This window comes from Pleurodeles waltl, chromosome 9, assembly GCF_031143425.1.
Source record: "Pleurodeles waltl isolate 20211129_DDA chromosome 9, aPleWal1.hap1.20221129, whole genome shotgun sequence".
Taxonomy (NCBI): Eukaryota; Metazoa; Chordata; class Amphibia; order Caudata; family Salamandridae; genus Pleurodeles; species Pleurodeles waltl.
Genome location: NC_090448.1, coordinates 575,430,540 through 575,452,785, shown reverse-complemented (window position 1 = coordinate 575,452,785; position 22,246 = coordinate 575,430,540). Strand labels below are relative to the sequence as shown.

Below are 22,246 nucleotides of genomic sequence, written 5' to 3'. Positions count from 1 at the left end.
CTAATATAAAAATCCTCTGTAAATCACTGAAATCCATATTAACTGTAATTTGAATCATGAGGGCACGAGCCACATTGCAACCCAGGATAAGGGTACGGCATGTGAAATATGTTGCAGTTCCTCCTATATGACTACAGAACAGCCACAATTGGGGCCATATTTATAGGCCCCTAGCGCCACCTTGCACCATATTAACGTTATTTATTGACGATATTGAGGCCCAACGAGGCCAAAATCCCATCGCCTTATTTACGGGGTGGCCCAATGCATTCATTGCACCACTTTGTAACCCTTTGTGCTACATTATGACTGGCATAATGTAGGCAAAGTGGGCGTTCCCCCATTAGGAGAGCTGGAAAATTGGCATAACGAAATCTATTGTGGCATTTTATATGGTACTTTTAATGCCTGCTCAAGAGCAGGCGTTAAAAGGGGGCTGCCATTCTTTAGAATGGGGCCCTATGTACTCTGCAAAAGTAGCACCAATATTTTGATGCTACTCCTGCAGAGTACATCAATAGCGTCATAACAAATGACACTATTGCCCCCTACCCTGCGCCATGGTGCTCCGTATTTTAAATATGGCGCACACATGGTGGTGGTAAGAGGGTGCGAAGGGGCGCAGGGAAAGTGGCGCTGCACTTGGTGCAGCGTCACTTTTCATAAATCTGCCCCTTGGTTTCTTGCATAACTTATTCTTTTTCCCTTAAAACAGCGCTGTCAGTAAAGAAATAGAGCATGTGGGACTTTTTTCTTTGGGGGCGATTGAAGGTTAAACTGTACCTGTTTCTGTTTTGCGTCTGGGGGTGCCCATCATTAATACTATCTGGCTAAACGTTTAATCTTACTAGCACCTGAATAGAGCATTTATCATCGAGAGGTTATCAGTTAACCTTAGCAAGGTCTGCTATTGCGTCACACCATGTGTTGCACTTTCTTTTAGTAATTTCTGTTCCATTTGAGCAAGAAACAACTTTATTTTTGGAAATCTCCACATTACGCAGCAGATGGTTCATTTTGTGCAAAGTGGAATAAATCCATGATTATGCGGAAAATACTGCAGCTACAGAATTGCATAGCTTTGGGTATAGGAAAGCGCAGAAGTAACAATAGTATGAACCTCCAAGCCTTCATTCTGAGGTAACAGCGTTTTAACAAACACTAATAGGTTAGGTTTCAGAAGGACTACAGCGTTGTTTCCTTACTTTGACATATAATATGAACAGTTCTTAATTTTATGAGTATGTTTTCACATTAATGCGCTCAATTTTCAGTTGTGAAAGAGTGAATGTGCCAGCTTCTGTAAGCCAAGCACCCAGAGAACAAGGCTATTCCCAACTAGGTGGTAAGAACAGGCTATTGGACCGAGAACTTAGGCCCATATTTACACTTTTTTAGCGCCAGATTTGCGTCATTTTTTGACGCAAAAGTGGCGCAAACTTACAAAATACAATTCTATTTTGAAAGTTTGTGCCGCTTTTGCGTCAAAAAGCGGCGCAAATGCAGCACTAATAAAGTATAAATATAGGCCTTAGAGTTTGAATTCTGATAGGATCTTTTTTGACAGGAGAGTCCTCTGTGTGGTAACAGATGTGTACTCCTTTACTGGAGTCTGTAGCACCCGTGCTGATTTTTGTTGTTAAATGCAAACTCAAATCATGCACGTGTGCCATGACATTGGCCTATCTCACGGATTGTGGTCTTATTGGGCTGGGAGTAGTGCCCAAAGCACTACCCTCACAGTGGTGGAAGACTACTGCCTTCATCAGGACTTAAAGTGCCAGAGTGCTGTGGTGCAGTGTAGGCAAGTACCATCTTGCCTGGCATGTTACCCCCATTTTTACATGTATGTCAGTATGTTTGTTTTTTGCCTGCCTCATTGGGATCCTGCTAGCCAGGACCCCAGTTCTCATAGTTTGTGGCCTGAATGAGTACACCTGTGTAGTGATTAACTGTGTCACTGAGGCTCTGCTAATCAGAACCTCAGTGCTTATGCTCGCTCTGCCTTTAAAGTTGTCATTATAGGCTAGTGACTACTTTTACCAATTTCAATTGGCACACTGGAACACCCTTATAGTTCCCTAGTATATGGTACCTAGGTACCCAGGGAATTGGGGTTCCAGGGATCCCTATGGGCTGCAGCATTTCTTTTGCCACCCATAGGGAGCTCAGACAAACCTTTACACAGGACTGCCACTGCAGCCTGACTGAAATAACGCACACGTTATTTCACAGCCATTTTCACTGCACTTATAAGTCACTTATATGTTTAACCTTCACTTGCTGAAGGTTAGGTGCAAAGTTACTAATTGTGAGGGCACCCTTGCACTAGCGAAGGTGCACTCACATAGTTCAGGGTCATTTCCCCGGGCTTTGTGAGTGTGGGGACACCATTACACGCGTGCACTACACATAGGTCAGTACCTATATGTAGCTTCATAATGGAAACTCAGAATATGGCCATGTAACATGTCTAAGATCATGGAATTGTCCCCCCATTCCAAATCTGGTATTGGGGAGCCAATTCCATGCATCCCTGGGACTCCAACAAGGACCCTGGGTACTGCCAAACCAGCTCTCTGGGGTATTCTCTGCAGCTACCGCTGCTGCCACCCCACAGACAGGGTTCTGCCCTCCTGGGGCCTGGGCTGTCCATGCCCCAGGAAGACAGAACCAAGAATTTCCTCTGAGAGAGGGTGTTACACCCTCTCCCTTTGGAAATAAATGTTAGAGGCTGGGGAGGGGTAGCCTCTGGAAATGCTTTGAAGGGCACAAATGGTGCCCTCCTTGCATAAGCCAGTCTACACCGGTTTAGGGAACCCCCAGTCCCTGCTCTGGTGCGAAACTGGACAAAGCAAAGGGGAGTGACCACTCCCCTGTCCATCACCACCCCAGGGGTGGTGCCCGGAGCTCCTCCAGTGTGTCCCATACCTCTGCCATCTTGGATCCAGAGGTGTGAGGGCACTCTGGAGGCCTATGAGTGGCCAATGCCAGCAGGTGATGTCAGAGACCCCTCCTGATAGGTGCTTACCTGACTGGGTAGCCAATCCTCCTCTGAGAGCTATTTAGGGTCTCTCCTTTGGGATTTTCCTTAGATAACGACTTGCAAGAATTTACCAGAGTTCCTCTGCACCTCTCTCTTTGACTTCTGCCAAGGATCGACCGCTGACTGCTCCAAGATGCCTGAAAAACTGCAGCAAAGGAGCAAGAAGACTACCAGCGACATTGTAGCACCTAATCTTGTTAGTTTTCTCTACTGTTTCCTGGTGGTGCATGCTTTGGGGGCTGCCTGCCTTCATCCTGCACTGGAAGCCACGAAGAAATCTCCTGTGGGTTGATGGAATCTTCCCCCTGCTCCAACAGGCACCAAACTTCAGCTTCACCGGTACTCTGGGACCCCTCCCATCCTGACGAGTGTGGCCCCTGGAACACAGGTGGTGGACCCAAGTGACCCGGACTGTCCAGTGGTCCAACTGTCCAAATTTGGAGGAGGTATGTCCTTGCCTCCTCTCTCCAGACAGTAATCCTGTGCACCGTGTGAACTGCAACTAAAAGGGCTTCTGTGCACATTTTCACAAAATCCTTCATGCACAGCCAAGCCTAGGTCCCCAGCACTCTGTCCTGTGGTGCTCAGCTGCCTGAGTTGATCTCCGGTGTCGTGGGACCCTCTTTTGCAGTGTTGAGATGACTGCTGTGTTCAGACTTCTTGAACCCGTGTTCAAGTACTTCTGCGGGTGCAACCTTCATGTGCATGAGCTCTCCACGTTGCTGAGGGCCCCCTCTGTCTCCTATCCAAAGTGGCGACATCCTGGTCCTTTCTGGGCACCACCTTTTTTCTTTAACTTTGTTGCGGTTATGCAGGTGTCCTGGAGCAGTCAGCGGTCGATCCTTGGCAGAAGTCGAAGAGGGAAGTGCAGAGGAACTCTGGTGAGCCCTTGCATTTGTTATCTGAGGAATAGACCACAGGAGAGACCTTAAATAGCCCACAGAGAAGGATTGGCTACTGAGAAAGGTAAGCACCTATCAGGAGGGGTCTCTGACATCACCTGCTGGCACTGGCCACTCAGAGCTGTCCATTGTTCCCTCTCACCTCTGTATCCAAGATGGCAGAGGTCTGGGACACACTGGAGGAGCTCTGTGTACCTCCCCTGGGAGGTGCTGGTCAGGGGAGTGGTCACTCCCCTTTCCTTTGTCCAGTTTCGCGCCAGAGCAGGGCTGGATTGTAGGAGGCTGGCCATTGCTTAAAGTGGGTACCTTGTGGTACTTGCACAAAGTCATAATATAATATAATACACTGTTCCAAAACTAGTGGGAGGGAAAGAGAAGGAGTCCTAATAATCAGGAGCAAAAGTCCTCACACACCACATTTGGTGTCATGCTTCATCATCGGACAGCTCCTCGTCATGCCGGCGCTGCAATGCCTGACGGGCACCCCCCGAGGGGGGGCTCTTTGCCGGAGATCTTTTTGTTATCGATGATGCCGCGGAACCAAATATGGGTCCGAAAAAGAGGAAGGAAAAACAAGAAGAAAGAGTAAAATTGGCTGAAGACCCTCACTAAATAATGTATTACTTGCTGTTGGGAAATGGTCAAGATTAAAAAGGTAACAAGGGAGTGAAACTAGAGATAATGCTCAGACATGCACACAAAAATCAGAATAGAGGAAGACGGTGATTACCCGAAACCCCTCAATATGTGGTCAAAATGTGGTCGACATGTTTCGCGTCTCTTAAGTTGCACAAAGTCCTCAGACCATATAGAAAGAAGTTGGCACAGAAACTGAAATGAAAGACAAAGTTTATTAAACCTCATGAGGTGGTACTACAGTTCAAACAGCACCCTTCAGTAATGTTTGAAGTAGCACATTGAACTAAGAGAGCACGGTCCTTTTATACCCACGCAGGGGCTAAAAGAAGGTGGTACAATTATAGAAGCAAGACTTACATACATATTCGGTCATATGGAAATGCACAGTCTACAGGTAGGAGGGGCTAACAGTTTTCAAGGACTAGTTGACACATTACTGTCTGTTACTGATTACTAACAGCTGCAGATCTTACTGGGCATGTGCGAAAGTGGGAGATGCTAAATATAACTTGTCACTAGACAGATTTTCAAGAGTAGTTAACAGAAAGGTAGGACAGAGCACATGGCAGAGAAAATGGCTGCCATGAATACAAAATGGATTCTGCGAAATGTTCACAATAGTTGCTAAATAAAAGATGTCTTCTGCTAATGCTTAATCTAATCGCTATTAAATCACAACAGACGACCCTTTCAGCATTAGCTGAAGACATTCGTCTTTCTGGGATAATCTAAATATTCATCTTGTATATTTATGCTCATCATTTCAGCTATTTCCTTATCTAACATGTGTTGTGCTTTCATTTCTGTAATATTTCTTTTGGTAGGCATACAAGCAGTAATACACATGGAGCAGAACATTGGACCACACTGAATACAGATACAGCATGTGAAAATGTTTGCAATCATTACACACAGGATAGTCAGTAGTTTCCAGCCCCAAGCGGAAACAAGAGCCCAAAACCCTCCAGAAAAAGTCCAAGTACTAATCTCTGTGTGGATTACTGCAGCAATTTTATGCAATTTAGATATTGCATCATATACTGAAGGTGAGTGATCTGGAATGAAAACGCAGCAACTACTACCGATGATGCAACTTGCACCACCTCGATCAGCTAATATCACATCTAGTACCATATGATTTTGGAGCGCTACAATCCTCGCAATTTGGAGCTCCTCTGTAATATTCCCAAGTGCCAGAGCTGCCTGATTGGTAACAGCTTCCACAACCCTAGTCAATCGTCTCACTTTCCTACTGTTTAACGCAGCACCCACAAAGGAGAACAACCCTAAATAAAAGTCAACATATTGTTGCAGGCTAGTGTCCATTTAGTCTACCTCATTTGTACTTATTGTCCTTTTATATCTATTTTTAATGATGTCATTGAACAGTTTAAAATCTCGGTGATATGATGCTGGGGCCAGAAACACAGGGGGTAATAGAAAAGATACATAACACACACCTGACCACCCAACAGGTAGTTGGTAATATCCATAGTTACCACAAACAAAATATGTATTATGTGAAGCTGTAAAACTACTATTATTTACACCCTCAATAGTTAAAATCAAGGTACAATCACGTATCCCCTCTGGAATTCGCCCAACGCTACATATACATAAATCTGCTTTAGTTTTTGTAACAGAAATCACAAATTGTTCTTTCTTGTCAGAGTCTCTTATATTTGTGAAGACATATGGTATTGAAACAATGCCCGGTTGATACTCTTCCCATTCCCATTTAGTTCCTTTGGCTTGGGGATACCCATCTTTGTCTTGGTAGCATACTTTATTAAGGCGAAAAAGAAGTCCGCCCTCTGTACGTTTTCCAGATGCAAACAAAAGCGTATAACAAGCTTGACAAGAACCATTGTGTGAAAAAGGAAGAGGAATGAAAGGTGTTCCTCCTTTCTTTTGATGCGCAGGTATCATTCCACAAACCCAACAGTTAGTCGTTTGTAACATTCTGAGTATGATGCAACATCTGAATGAAAGTATTATTGAAGTACGATTGACGGTGCTACTGCTCCTGATAGGGAAGCGTAAAGTAATAGTGATCCTCTGGTACTGAAGTAGTGGCAACAAAAAACTCACGAGCAGGAGCCTTCTTTTCAACAAACCAGGTGATTATTGCTATAACCACCAAAACAACAACAAACCCCATAGTACTAATGATCAGTTTGTTATTCATTTTAGCAATAGTGATAATCGACCCGTTCAGAAATTAATTAAAAACAATCGTTGGAGCTCTTATCCCTGAGCAGTCGCTGATTTCTTCACCACCGGCCAAGACGGGTGTCACTACTCTAATGCATGGCTGATCCCCCCCCTTGCCACATTGGCTCTCTGTTTCACTAACCCAGGGCGGTAGCTCAACCATTTTTCTCCAGCACTACGGGGTCTTTCCTCGGTCTCAAATTACATCGCAACACTCCAGAAATCGTATGGTCCGGGGAGAACTCCGCAGATTTGTCAGGTGATATAGCACAGCCTTTCTCCGTAGACAAAATCTCGCGATGATCGGTCAGCACAGCAGGTTCCACCAAGGTAGGTAGCACTCTCTTGCAGTGAGTACTATGGAACCAATTCTCTAGCACTCTCTTGCAGTGAGTACTATGGAACCAATTCTTTTGGTTCGTCACTCGAACTGCTGTCCTTGTCGCAAGGAGCACCTGCTCTGGGCCTCGCCACCTTGGTTCCAAGCTGCTTGATCTTTCAAAGGACTTAATCATCACCTGGTCACCAGGTCGGAGTTCATGGCCTTCACCTGTAGATCTGTCAGGAAGTGCTTCTCGAACCTGTTGATGAATAGAAACCAAAATGTCGGTTAACTGTGACAAGTAATCATTCATCAGGACACAAGGTACATCATATACAGAATTTGGCTTAGGAACTCCCAAAATGTTCATTGGCCTTCCAAACACGATTTCATAGGGAGTAAGGCCGATTCAAGAGTGTGGCACTGACCTAGTAGACAATAATGCCAACAGTAATGCATCCAGCCAAGTTAAGGATGTAGAAGCCTGTATCTTCGCTAACTTCAGCTTCAAAGTAGCATTATACCTTTCCACCAACCCTGCTGATTGTGGGTGGAAAACTGCATGGAACTTCTGTTTCATCCCTAATCCTTTCAGGGCATACTTAATAACTTCCCCAACAAAATGAGGTCCGTTAACATTACATAAAAGTCTGCAAACGCCAAATCTAGGGAAACATTCTTTCAAAAGCACCTTTGCTGTGGTAATGGCAGTATTATCCTTTGTGGGGTATGCCTCTATCCATTTACTGAAGGCACATACCACCACCAAGATATAGTTTAAATTGTTGCAGCGTTCAAGCTGAATATAATCCATTTGTAGAACTTCGAAAGGTGCAGTTGGTGTAGCAGACCCTCCCGCAGGAGTACGTGTCCCTTTTCCAGGACTGTATTGTAAACAGATCAAACAAGACTGTACTACTCTCTTAGCTGTACTGGAAATTTCTGGATGCTCCCAAACTTGCGTAAGCAACTTCGTTATTGTTGAAGCTCCAACATGTGCCATCTGAACCATGGGTTGTACAAAAGCTATAGGCAATTTCCATTTCTACATCTGCTTATTCCGCCAACAGCCCTCAACATCCAATTCTCCTTCTTCAGACCATTGCTCACGTTTTTTCACAGAAGCAGATTTCTGTATATCTAATACGTCTTGTCTAGCATTATGCCAACATTCAGCTTGTGACTTCACTACATACATAGAAGTAGTACTTCGCTGCATCGCAGTCTCACGTGCTACGCAGTCCGCAAGGGCATTACCTTGCCCTATCTTATCGGTCACTTTCTTGTGTGCACTACATTTCACAATAGCTAGTTTCTTTGGATATGTCAATGCAGTCAAGAGGTTATGCACTAATTCTCCGTGCATTATCCGCATCCCGTGGGATGTGAGAAAGCCTCTCTCCTTCCAAAGCAAACCAAAATCATGAGCTACTCCAAAAGCATAGCGTCTGTCTGTATAAATGTTCACACATAAGTCAGTACTAAGCTCACATGCTTGTGTCAAAGCTATTAGTTCAGCTGCTTGAGCTGACTTCTGTGGTATACAAGCGGTCTCCACTTCCGTGTGTATTGTGGTGATTGCATATGCAGCTGAGGTCATACCGTCTGGCAACTTCAAACAAGACCCATCAACCCACAATTCCCCGTCTACATCTGGAAGGGGCGTATCTTGTAAATCAATACAACCCTTTGTCTGTTCTTCGGTAAGGAATATACAATCATGTGTTTCTTGTGACTGAGGCTGAGTCACCAGATATGGCAACAAAGTGGCTGGATTTAGTGTTGCACATCTCTTCAGTGTAATGTGAGGAACCAGCAATGTCAATTCATATCCTGTCAGGCGAGCGCTAGTTAAATGTTGTGTCTTTGTTTGATTTAAAAGAGCATCAACCGGATGGGGTACTAACACCAACAGCTTATGTGACAAAACTATCCCTTCACTCTGACGTATTGACACAGCTGTTGCGACAACTGAACTAAAACACCCAGGCAACGATCGAGCGACAGGATCAAGTACTGCTGAAAAACATGTACAGGGACGCTGCTTATCGCCATGTGTCTGTATTAAAACTGACAATGCACATCCATAAAACTGACAATGCACATCCATCATTCTCATGTACGTAAAGTGCAAAAGGCTTTGTGTAATCTGGAGTACCTAACACTGGTGCTGAACAAAGGGCTTGACGTAGCTGCCGGAAAGCAGTCTCACATTCATCTGTCCATGGGAGGGGCATTGGAGTATCTTTAGTCAAAAGTGCTTCATGATGGTGTGAAGCAAGAAAAGAAAGTAAGGACAAAGTGCACTTTTCACATTGCTCAGGGGTATCAGCTGCCAACAAAATATCATCAACATATTGTATGAGAGCCACACCTTTAGGCAAAACAAAAGAATCAAGTTGTCGTTTTAACGCTTGACTATAAATACTAGGACTCTCAGTGTAGCCTTGAGGAACTCTGCAAAATCTATAGATCGTTTATTCAAAGTAAAACCAAACAAATATCGGCTGTCAGGATGAATAGGGATCGAAAATAAAGCATTCTTCAAGTCTATCACAGAGAACGTAGTTGCTGTCGGGGGAACCAAAGTAAGAAGTGTCGTGATGTCAGATACCACAGGATATTGTGGTACCACAATCTTATTGACTTCTCGTAAATCAATAATGAATTGGTAAATCCTAGTATCAGTATCCTTTTTCAGAATAGGAAGAATCGGAAAGTTACAAACATTATACGGAACTTCCTCAACAACTGCAACTGCAATAAGATCATGCACAATTCATGTGAGTGCTTTTTTGCCCTCCTGTGAAATTTTGTATTGAGGCAAATGTGGCAATACAGCTCCCTCCTTGACACTAATATGTACAAGTGGAATAATCATTTGTCCCACATCAGTATCTGAAGTAGACCACAAAGTACTAGGGAGTGAAGCTAATGCAATATCCTCTTTAACAAGACAAACTCTTTCCATCACAGGATGATTATCATTCAAAATAACACGCACCCCTTCAGGAGAGCATCGTGTTGTAGCCCTGAAGTACTTGAGCATATCAAGAAACCACAATATTGTCTGGTGTATTTGGAGAAAGCAAAAATGGACATGGAGCAGTAGTAGTTCACATGGCTTTATTCGGTTACTTTCAACCATAAAAGCAAAAAACAACATTCAAATACAATTTTTTTTAATAAAAAGGGTAAGAATAAAATAGAATAACACATGTTCAGCCTTAAAACACATAAAATTACTTTCCTTCAAAATGCACCTGACCCCCTAGTACCTATCATTTAAATTAGACATGGGGTTTTATTTCAGTCTTAGGTGCAAAGTTAAAACTTAACAGCTAAAACATTTTTTTTAAATGTATTCCTCATCATCATTTTTTTCCCAGGGAACGGATACGTATATGCCAAGCAGCTACAATATACTTGCTAACCGCACAAGATAGAGGGAAAGAAGTATCCCTCATCATGATCCTTAAGGCAGCCATGCAATGTCTCATCCCCATATTTTTGCACATGGGTCATAACCACTTCCGTCGCGCAATCATATATGCGGGCATATAAACATAAAATGTACAATAGATTCTGAAGTGTGAATGCAACTAGGACAAAGATCAGAACTTGGAGTCAAGCTCCGTGTACTACCATAAGATTTAAGAGGCAGACAACCATATCTGAACTGAATGTACAAACTCTTACTTAGTGGATCATGAATTGTATCCATAAATGGTTCAAGATACGGCTACCATTTGAAATAAAAAAATTGTAAAGTCAATCTGCCGTGTGTTGAACACAGCAGGTAGTTTTCCCTGACATACATCCAGTAAACAGTTTTCAAATGGTTCTTCTGATCCTTCCTTATACTCTCTGGATGGCTCCAAAACTCGCTAAGACCCAATCTATAAAACCATTTTGAGATGTGATTAAACCAAGGAATGGTAAGTACATTAGGTCTATCTAGGATGTCTTGAATAGACTCCTTATATGTGGATAGCTCAGGGGTGGTCCATACGCAGACCCAGAAAAGCAATGGTCGTAGGGCAATTACATCTGAGATGCATGAAAGACCAAGGTCCCAGAACATTGGCAGCAGTGGAGTATTACGCGGCAAAGCCAAAGTTTACCTTACAAAGTTGTTTTCCCCCACTGCAAGCTTGCCAGTGTTCGAGGACCCCCAGATTTCTGCCCCATAGACCGCAGCACTCTGTGCCTTAGCTCGGTAGATTTTAATGGCTGGGGTAATCACTCTCTCAGAGGTAGACTTGTGGAAATGTAGAATAGCCCCAGATCTCTGGGCCAAAAGAGCGAAACTTTTATCGATTTGGGCCCCCCAATGCAGATTATTGCTAATACTCACCCCCAGATAGTCTATGGAGCTTACCATTCCTAGGGGGGTGCCATTGTAAAAAATGGAATATCTCTTAGTGGGGCCACAACCCAGGGTCATAAGTTTAGTTTTGCTATGATTAAGCTCAAGTCCATAATCACCACAAAACGAACTAAACTTATCCACAAGTACCTGAAGACCCATAGGAGTTCTAGAGATCAGGAGGGAATCGTCAGCAAATAGCAAAATTGGAATTTTGTGGTTATTCAGGGATGGAGCGTCGTTTTGGCAGTTGGTAACATCTTGCACCACCTCGTTGATAAACAATGCAAATAGACTTGGGGCAAGAACACAGCCCTGGTGCACTCCTCTCCTAATATCTATTTTGTCGGTGAGTTCCCCCCGATTACCCCATCTAACTTGTGCAAATGTTTTTTCATGTAGCCTTTGAATTAAATGCACTAAGTTTCCTGGGATACCGATTTTGTTTAATACTCCCCACAGTTTCTCTCTTGGAACAAAATCGACATGGAGCAGTAAATTTATCAACATGGAATGCAAGTGGTTGTGACAATGGGCTAGGGGAAGGTGTTCCATCGAAACCTATTGATGTAATGGTTAAGCCAGACAGAGGAGCCCTTGGAATCAATTGTTTAGACAAGGCACTACGAGTAGCTCCTGTATCAACCAGAAACTAATCAGTAGAACCCAAAACATGTGCTGTAACATAGGGACCCCTCTGATCTACTGGAACTTCAACTGATTCTTTACCCCATCCCAGGCAATCCTATGCATAAGCAGAATCTTGGAAATCAGGCTGCACATAGTTAGACATCTGGTATTGGTTCCGTCTATCAAAAGTGTTAAACCCATCCTGCCCTCGTACATTAGTATCAACCCTAGCATGATCATTCGTGCTTCTTCTAGGCCCTGAATATCCTGAGTGATTTCTCATTTGTCCCCGACCACGTGAACACTGCTGAACACGTAGTGCTCGACAATCGGCAGCCCAATGCCCAAATTTCTTACAATACGCACACTGATCAACAGACAAATTCGAATGAGTATAAGAAGAACCATAAGATCCACATCCACCTCTATCACTACCTCTAAAAGGCGGACCATAAGCTTGAGCCAACATAACCTTCGTCTTTAATTCTTTAATCTTTTTATCCTTGCTACCTTTTGCTTCTAATTCCTGACGTTCATAATACTGAGCCATAGTCAAAAGAGAAACCGGAATAGAGGTAGTCCATGAACTTTCACTAGCTTTTAGACGACTAGCTATTCCTGGTAACAGATTTGCGACATATTTATTGACAAACAAATGTCTGCCTGTATCATCTGACAGTAACTGGCCGCTAACATCATGAAATGCTTATTGAAAGCGTGTAAAGAAACCAGAGACGGATTCATCTGCCTTTTGCTTACAAGACGCTAAAACAGTCCAATCTATCTTTTTAGGGGGAATAATCATTTTTAACTTAACTAATATGGCTGCGGGAAGATCTAGAATCAACTGATATGGCTTTTTCGCAGGTTCCCTATCCCCGTCCATCTGTTTCAATTCTTTCCATGACGCCCCAAAACCTACACGATCATCAAGTTTATGAACAGTTCTCCACATATCTGGCGGTAATATCAATCCAAAAAATAAATCAATGTCAGCCAAAGTCATAGTACAAGAACTAATTGCTCCCTCAACTTCCTCATAAAAGGCGGCTGGATTTTTCCACGGGTCAGGTAATGCTGTTTTAAGTGCCATTACATCTGCCCTATTCCAAGGAGTTCACACCCAATCATAAATAAAATAACCCTTAGCATCAACAGAAGTTTTATCATCACTTGTACCCAATCCTTTAGGAGGAACATACAAAGGCGCGGCCTCCCGCATTGGTTTTGCATGAACTATCATTGTCTTATCTGTTCCGAAGATGGAAGCTTGCACCCTGCCGGTCTGAGATGTCTGTGCAACTACGTCCACAGCCTCTTTTTCCTCTTGCAAATGGACTGCCACAACACATAATTTCAGCAAACGCCTGATTGCATCAGCCACCTGGGAGAAAACAAAAAGACTATCACGCATTTGCTTAGGATCAGCTGCTACATCATCGGGCTCTAACTCATCAGAATATTTCCGCAATAGTTCAATAACCTCTGTGCCAAATGCCTCAGTAAAATATAGCTGCTCCTTTTCTGTCCACCCTTTCATGTTGTCTAAAAGTTCAGAAGCAGAGACAACGCTACAAATTGTTTTACGAGCAATAGATCTAAGCTCAGACGCATGACAGCAGGCAACATAGAGCGACTGTCTCGTATCTTCTGTTGCTCTGAACCGGAGACCTCAGCTAACTCATGAGGAGCACAAGGAACGACATACGGAGGTGGAGGGTGATCTAGTAACAAAAAATCATTGTGTGGTTTATTAAGGATAGGATAGAGAGGTTGCCTAACAGTGTATTGGCCAGTTACCTGTAATTTACGTTCTTTCTCTTCTAGCTCCTTTAAGTCATTTATTTATTTATTTCTCATTTCCAATGCTTTCACATATACATTCTTCCGCTGCTCTTTCTCAAGCAAGGCTTGCTCACGCTTCATTCGTCCACACACTTCTTTCTCCCACATTCGTACACAGTCAAACATATCTTGCCTAGACCTTCGCTTACACATACATTGTTCCACATACTCAATCTTTCGCAAATCAAATGACCCATGCATAGGCCAACGTAACTCAGGATCCGCGCGAGTGTATTTATTCCACAATGTGCTGTACATCATAGAAGAAAGACCATGTTTAACGTTCATATCTCTATTGGGCGTCCCCTCTGGGGGTGCCGGTTGCGATTCTTCCAGTCTCAAATTGGAACCATTACAATAGTAACACATCCTACTAAGTGCGCTAAAAACAGGCATGCCAAAAATAGTGCAGAATATGCAATATTATAATCAAAGTAGCCCTTAAGGTGCCGTTCAAATCAAAATTAATTTGGACAAAATTCTCCTCATTACCTGTCTATATAAATTGCAATTTATATATCAATTCAAAGGACACAAATTGACTAGTCACCCAAAACACGAGAGCCACAGTAAGTGGTGCTAAACTTCATTACCAAACAAAGGCATCAAAACCCACAGCAAGTGCCATAAAACGGCTCTTACCAATCACAGGGTTCCAGGTTCCAACTGCCAAGTTCTAAAATCGACCAAATGGTCACTGCATGACAAATGAACAAAAAGGATCTCAGTCGAGGACCGGCGCCACCTGGATGCTCAAATCAGAAAGAAGGGAAAAACGGCGTGGTTGCCAAGACTCGGTCTCCTCAGGCATTGATCGTCCGTAGCGAGGTCCCAATCCTTCGTCACGACCAATCCGTCGGCCGTCCAAGTCGCCGATGAGTCCCTGTTCGGGTGCCAATTTGTCGAAGTAAGCCTCAGCAAGGCCTACTAGTGCAAGGGGTTCGCCCTTCTCTGCACAAAATCCTCAGACCATATAGGAAGAAGTTGGCACAGAAACTGAAATAAAAGACAAGGGCTCGTATTTATACTTTTTTTGCGCCGCATTTGCGTAGTTTTTTTACGCAAAAACGGCGCAAACTTGCAAAATACCATTGTATTTTGTAGGTTTGCGCCGTTTTGCGTCAAAAAGTGGCGCAAATGCGGCGCTAAAAAAAGTATAAATACGGGCCAAAGTTTATTAAACCTCATGAGGTGGTACTACAGTTCAAACAGCACCCTTCGGTAATGTTTGAAGTGGCACACTGAACTAAGAGAGCATCGTCCTTTTATACCCACGCAGGGGCTAAAAGAAGGTGGTACAATTATAGAAGCAAGTCTTACATACATATAAGGTCATATGGAAATGCACAGTCGACAGGTAGGAGGGGCTAACAGTTTTCAAGGACTAGTTGACACATTACTGTCTGTTACTGACCCCCCTGGACACTTGCGTGACTCTTGGACTTGGTCCCCTTCCTTTACAGGTCCTCAGGTCCAGGAATCCGTCTTCAGTGCTTTGCAGTCAGTTGATGTCCTTGCAGAATCCCCTATCTCGACTTTACTGTCTTTCTCGGTTAGTATGGTAACCTTACTCCTACTTTTCAGGGTCTTGGGCTGGGGTATCTTGGATGCCCTTAGTGCTTTCTTACACTCCCAGCAACCCTCTACACACTACACTAGGCCTGGGGTCCATTCGTGGTTCGCATTCCACTTTTGGAGTATATGGTTTGTGTTGCCCCTGGGCCTATTTCTCCCTATTGCATTCTATTGTATCCTACAGTGTTTGCACTACTTTTCTAACTGTTTTACTTACCTGATTTGGTCTGTATGTGTATAATTTGTGTATTTTTCTTACCTCCTAAGGGAGTATATCCTCTGAGATACTTTGGCATATTGTTACTAAAATAAAGTACCTTTATTTATAGTAACTCTGAGTATTGTGTTTTCTTATGAGATAATGCTAAGTGATATAAGTGGTATAGTAGGAGCTTTGCATGTCTCCTAGTTCAGCCTAAGCTGCTCTGCTATAGCTACCTCTATCAGCCTAAGCTGCTAGAACACCTCTAATCTACTAATAAGGGGTAACTGGACCTGGCACAAAGTGTAAGTACCACAAGGTACCCACTATAAGTCAGGCCAGCCTCCTACAGTCACTAAAATCAAGTTCCTTTATTTTTAGTAACTCTGAGTATTGTGTTTTCTTATGATATAGTGCTATTTGATATAAGTGGTATAGTAGGATCTTTGCATGTCTCCTAGTTCAGCCTAAGCTGCTCTGCTATAGCTACCTCTATCAGCCGAAGCTGCTAGAACACTTCTAATCTACTAATAAGGGATAACTGGACCTAGCATAAGGTATGAGTACCACAAGGTACGCACTATAAGCCAGGCCAGCCTCCTACAATCCTTTACATCATCTTCTACTGACGGATCAACTGCTGACAGGAACTATACAAAACTGCAACAAAGAAGCTAAGACAACTTCTGCAACATTGTATCTTCAGCTCCTGCCTGCAACTGCAACAGTTTCCAGGTTATGCATCCTCTGAGGACTGCCTGTATTCAGCCTGCACCAGATGAACTGAAGGAATCTCCCATGGAATGACAGAGTCATTTCCCTTCTTCAGCAGGCACCTCTCTGCAGCGATGACCAGTAGCTTGGGTCCTCTCTCCAGATGACAGGCATGGATCCAGCAACATGGGTAGTGGACTAAAGGGACTCCAGCAGTCCCAACATTCAGTTATCCAATTTTGGTAGAGGTAAGAGCTTGCCTCCCCATGCAAGACAGTACCCCCGTGCACCGCGTGACTTGCAGTTACCAAGGCTTGTGTGTGTCCCTCCAAGAAGTTCTTCGTGCACAGCACAGCTTAGGCCCCCAGCACTCCGTCCCACCACACACAGCTTCCTGAGTGGTTCTCCAGCGGCGTGGGAATCCTTTGTGTCGTGCTGCATGGGCCTTCATTTGCACCTTCTTTTTCCTTGTGCTGTGGAACTTCTGTGCATGCTGCCTGGTCTTCTGAGGGCTCTCTGAGTTGCTGAGAGCCCCCTCTGTTTCCCTCTCCTGGTGTAGAGGCCACCAGGTTCCTCCTGGTCCCTGACATCGAAATTTTCTGCTCATTTCAAGCTTTGCGTGTGCCAAGTCTTGTCGGCTGAATCCAGCGATGCAAATCAGAATGCATTCATTCTTCCGGTGTGGGAGATCTTCTGCACCAACCAGAAATCCCAACCTGTTTCTTTGGTGCAGTACTGACTTTGTCTTCTCACCGGTGGTTCTTCTTTTGCATCTTCATCTGGGGTAGCAGGGGCTCCTGTTCTCACTGGACTCTTCAGTGATTCTTGGACTTGGTCCCCTTCTTCCACAGGTCCAAGAATCCATCTTTGGTGTCTTGCAGTCTCTTCTGGTTCTTGCATTATCTTCTATCACAACTTCTAGTGTGTTTTAGGAAACTTGTGTTTTATTCCTGCTTTCCTTGGCTCTGGGTTGGGGTACATTACTTACCTGTGGTGTTTTCTTACACTCCCAGCGCCCCTCTACACACTACACTTGCCTAGATGGGAAACCGACTTTCGCCTTCCACTATTTTAGTATATGGTTTGTGTTCCCCCTAGGCCCATTGCAACCTATTGTGATTTTCACTATTTGCACTGTTTTCCGACTGTGCACTTACCAGCTCTGGGTTGGGGTACATTACTTACCTGTGGTGTTTTCTTACACTCCCAGCGCCCCTCTACACACTACACTTGCCTAGATGGGAAACCGACTGTCGCCTTCCACTATTTTAGTATATGGTTTGTGTTCCCTCTAGGCCCATTGCAACCTATTGTGATTTTCACTATTTACACTGATTTCCGACTGTGCACTTACCAGTTTTTTGGTTACTAGTGAATATATTGTGTAATTTACTTACCTCCTAAGTGAGTATAGTCTCCAAACTACTTTTGGCATTGTGTGAATAAAATAAAGTACCTTTATTTTTGTAACACTGAGTATTTCATGTGTGTGAGTACTGTGTGACTACAGTGGTATTGCAAGAGCTTTGCATGTCTCCTAGTTCAGCCTTGGCTGCTTTGCCTACAGCTACCTCTAGACAGCCTGGCTTCTAGACACTGACTACATTTCACTAATAAAGGATACCTGGATCTGATATAAGGTGCCAGTAACTTTGGTGTCCACTTCAAACCAGTCCAGCCTCCTACAGCAATCCTAATGCTAGTCTCTGAAAGGAGCAGGCTTCACAGTAGTGGAAAATGAATTTAGGTGTTTTTCACTACTATGACACATAAAACACATATGTACATGTCTTGCCTTTTACCTACATTGCGCCCTGCCCTGTTGGTTACCTTGGGCCCACTTTAGGGGTGATTTATATGTAGAAAAGGGGGAGTGTAAGCCTTGGCAAGTACTTTTAAATGCCAAGTCGAAGCGGCAGTGAATCTGCACACACGAGCCTTGCAATGGCCAGCCTGAGACATGGTTAAGGGGCTACTTAGGTGGGTGGCACAATCAGGGCTGCAGCACCACTAGTAGTATTTAATTTACAGACCTTGGGCACATGTAGTGCACTTTACTAGGGACTTATAAGTAAATCAAAAATGCCAATTGGGGATGAACCAATGTTATCATGTTTAAGGGGGAAAGCATATGCACTTTAGCACTGGTTAGCAGTGGTAAAGTGCGCAGAGTCCTAAAACCAGTAAAACAGTGTCAATAAAGTAAAGGGAGGCAGGCAAAAAGTTGGGGATAACCATCCCAAGGCTCTGAGGTCTAACAGTGGCGTTAAGCCATTTTTTGTGGTTTAACGACTACTTGTGTGCCACAGCAACGCCCATTGCATTTTGACACTACCTCAGATTTATGATATTTCATAAACCTAAGGCAGCGCCAAAATCTAACACCACCCAAGGGTGGTGTTAGAGTGGTGAAACAAGGAGAAATGCTTCAATTTCTTCTCATTTTTAGCTCTTTCTATGTGTCCTGCATTCTGCAGCACTCATAGAAAGAGCAAATTGCCATGTAAGGTTGTTTTTTGTGCAGGATTTGTCCCTTCCTGTACAAATACAATGTCCCTGTCAATGCAGCTATCCTTCACCATGGCGCAAGGGTGGCTGTGTTGTCAGAAAATGTAGTGCCGGCGCAGTGGGAAACACAGGGGTGCACCGTATTCAATTAAATACGGCACATCCCTGCGTTTTGGAAATGACAGAGCACGGTGCTCCCAAATTTGTTAAAGCACCACACTCCGTCATTTTCTAGTAAATTTTGGCCAATGTATTTACACTCGGAGTGGAAATTTAGAAGCTGGACAGCTAATTAGAATGCTTTCTTTGTGTGCATAATTAGAGATGTGGGAATGGCCAGGACCCGTTCTGTGGCTGTGTGTACCCAGTTCCACTGTTGTGCTTGTGTACCAAGATGAACTGAAGAAAACTAATACAGTGATACTCAACCCAGGACTTGGCTTGACGTTGCCTTTCTACAATTAACACTCCGGTCAGTATTTTGACTTGGAAGGTAACGTAAATACCTCTAATTTGTGAAATAAGTGACACAGCCAATGAAGAATCCACACCACAATGTCCTCCACATGCAGATTATGGTGGAGGAAAGTATTCCTTTGGATTCTTCAACAGATTTAACACTTCTACCAAAAATCTGAGAATTTTTCTTAAGTGGTCAACTATTAATCAGATCCTACATCTCAGGCTAAGTTAACAAATGTAAAGCATAATAAATTACTTGATGTGGATGTTTGTAAACACGCCAAGCAGATGGTAACATTTGTATTATATAAATTTTGCTTTCTAACGCAGTTAAGTGAGCAGTATGGTGATGTGTATACCGTATATCTGGGGTCTCGCCCAGTGGTGGTGCTCCATGGGTACGATGCTGTAAAAGAAGCATTAGAGGACCATGCAGATGAGTTCAGTGGAAGAGGAACATTCCCAACAGTTGATGGATTCTTTCAAGGATTTGGTGAGTAATATACCTGTTGGAATATAAAGTGGGTCCATTAACTAAATGGCCCAAAAATCGAGGATATGGAAGAACGATACAAACCTATTAAATATTAATGAGTATTGATTCATGGGAAAATCTCATATGTGCACAAATTCTAAGAGTTAAAAAGACAGTTCCTTGGATAATTGATATTTAGAGTAATTGTGTGATATATTATCTTGCAATTTTGGATACTTATTAAAGGCTAGCAAACGTCTACTTATTTTTATACTATTGTATACCATATTATACAGCTGCAATATCTTTCATCGTGTATTCAGACCTCTTTCCTTTCATCATCTGTAATTAAAATTTAATTATTGTCCACTTGTGTGCATAGACAATTTCACACATTTTGTAACTTTTCTAAACACTTTTCAGGCTTAATGAAATGTACAAATTTCGCAACGTTTTGAAAAGAAAGCCTGCAAAACGCCCAAAAGTCGTCCCTGTTGGTAAAAAAAACAGCACAACCCTACATTTTGCATACGTTTCAACCTTTACAGGGATTTTGTGGGAAAACTCTGAAATGTTTTCCTGCAGGTAAATTATTTCAGTCGTTTTGTGTGTGTGTAGTTCAAACTCAACAAACCTACAAATCCAAAAGGCGTGGGCCAATTCACAAAGCCATTGATATGTATAAATCAAAATTTTTAGCGGTAGAGTGTTCCATAAGTGTCTGACAGCTACCCACGAAAGGACTTCTGTCAGGCGTAAATGATCGTACTAGTATGTAGCTGTCTGTCAGTAGGGGCCGATTACCGAAACCATTTTTGGACTTTAAAGTTATGCTGCGGCCGAAAATTGTTCTACATTTAGGCAACAGGAATTCAGGGACATAACATGGCGGGCATAAATAGTTTTACTATTCACAGATTTCCCCACTTAAAGTGCAGAGAGATCCACAGAACAAAACCTGACAAAGGGATCAGTGGAAGTAGGACATTTGAGGCAAGACTTGCCTTCAAAGATTTTGAATACATACAAACTTGTGGGTTTCTTATGCACATAATTCCATCCTTTCTAATCCTGTAAATGGTCAGAGTTTTATCACAGCAAAGGATAGAAAGTAATTTCCCTCTCTGGGTGGGAATGTGAATTGATTAGCTTAGAACCTGAAGTAGGTGTGGGGGGAAAGTTTTCTACCTGGGGAAAATGTTTTCCTCGTTGCGAAATAAAAACAGAGGAAAAAATAAAATATGCAATTGCATATTGGGCTGCATTTCTCCAGAGCTGAATTGTGTGCTGTGTACAATTCTACATTTGGTAAGTGTGAGCATGGGGAACATCACATGCTAAATAGTAAGCTTGGTAAATTGTACGTAGCACAGCTTTCCATGTGAACTACTGGGATTGTTTCTGAATTTCTAAAATTAGTTAATTTGCTCTTTCATAAGAATTTTACTGTAGGAAAGTACCATCTTTCTTAGTATGTTACCCCCAATTTCTGCCTGTTTGTCAATATGTTTTGCCTGTCTCACTGGGATCCTACTGGTCAGGACCCCAGGGCTCATAGTGTGTGGCCTAATGTGTGTGTTGTCAGTAGTGCTTAACTGTGTCACTGAGGCTCTGCTACCCAGAACCTCAGTGCTTATGCTCTCGCTGCTTCCAAATTAGTCACTATAGTTTAGTGACTTTATTTACCAATTCCAATTGGCAAACTGGCCCCCCCTAATAAGTCCCTAGTATATGGTACCTATGTACTCAGGACATTGGGGTTCCAGGAGATCCTTACGTGCTGCAGCATTCTTTTTGCCACCCATAAGGACCTCAGACAAACCCTTTCTCAGGACTGCCACGGCAGCCTGCGTGAAATAGTGCACACACTATTTCACAGGCATTTTCACTGTAACTTATAAGTCACCTATATGTCTAACCTTCATTTAATGAAGGCTAGCTGCAAAGTTACTAAGTGTGAGGGCACCCTTGCACTAGCAAAGGAACCCCCACATAGTCCAGGGTCAATTCCCCGGACTTTGTGAGTGCCATTATACGTGTGCACTACATATATGCCAATACCTATATGAAGTTTTACAATGGTAACCCCGAATATGGCCATTTAAGGTGTCTAAGATCATGGAATTGTCCCCCCATTCCAAATCTTATATTGAGGGGCCAATCCCATGCATCCTAGGGGCTCCACCATGGACCCCCAGTTGTGCCAAACCAGCTCTCTGAGGTTTGCACTGCAGCCCCAGCTGCTGCCAACACTCAGACAGGTTTCTGCCCTCCTGGTGTCTGAGCAGCTCAGTCACAGGAAGGCAGAACAATGCATTTCCTTTGGGAGGAGGGTGTTACACC

The 22,246-nt window shown here is 43.3% G+C and overlaps 1 protein-coding gene across 3 annotated transcripts in view; it reads left to right on the top strand.

The window, feature by feature from the left end:
• Positions 1 to 22,246, top strand: part of LOC138259678 (cytochrome P450 2G1-like) — a 406,140-nt gene that overhangs the window by 5,694 nt on the left and 378,200 nt on the right. For all 3 annotated transcript variants that reach the window (XM_069207555.1, XM_069207554.1, XM_069207552.1), the window contains exon 2: positions 19,759 to 19,921. In XM_069207555.1, the coding sequence (XP_069063656.1) occupies positions 19,759 to 19,921 (163 nt within the window). The remainder of the gene's footprint in view (positions 1 to 19,758; positions 19,922 to 22,246) is intronic.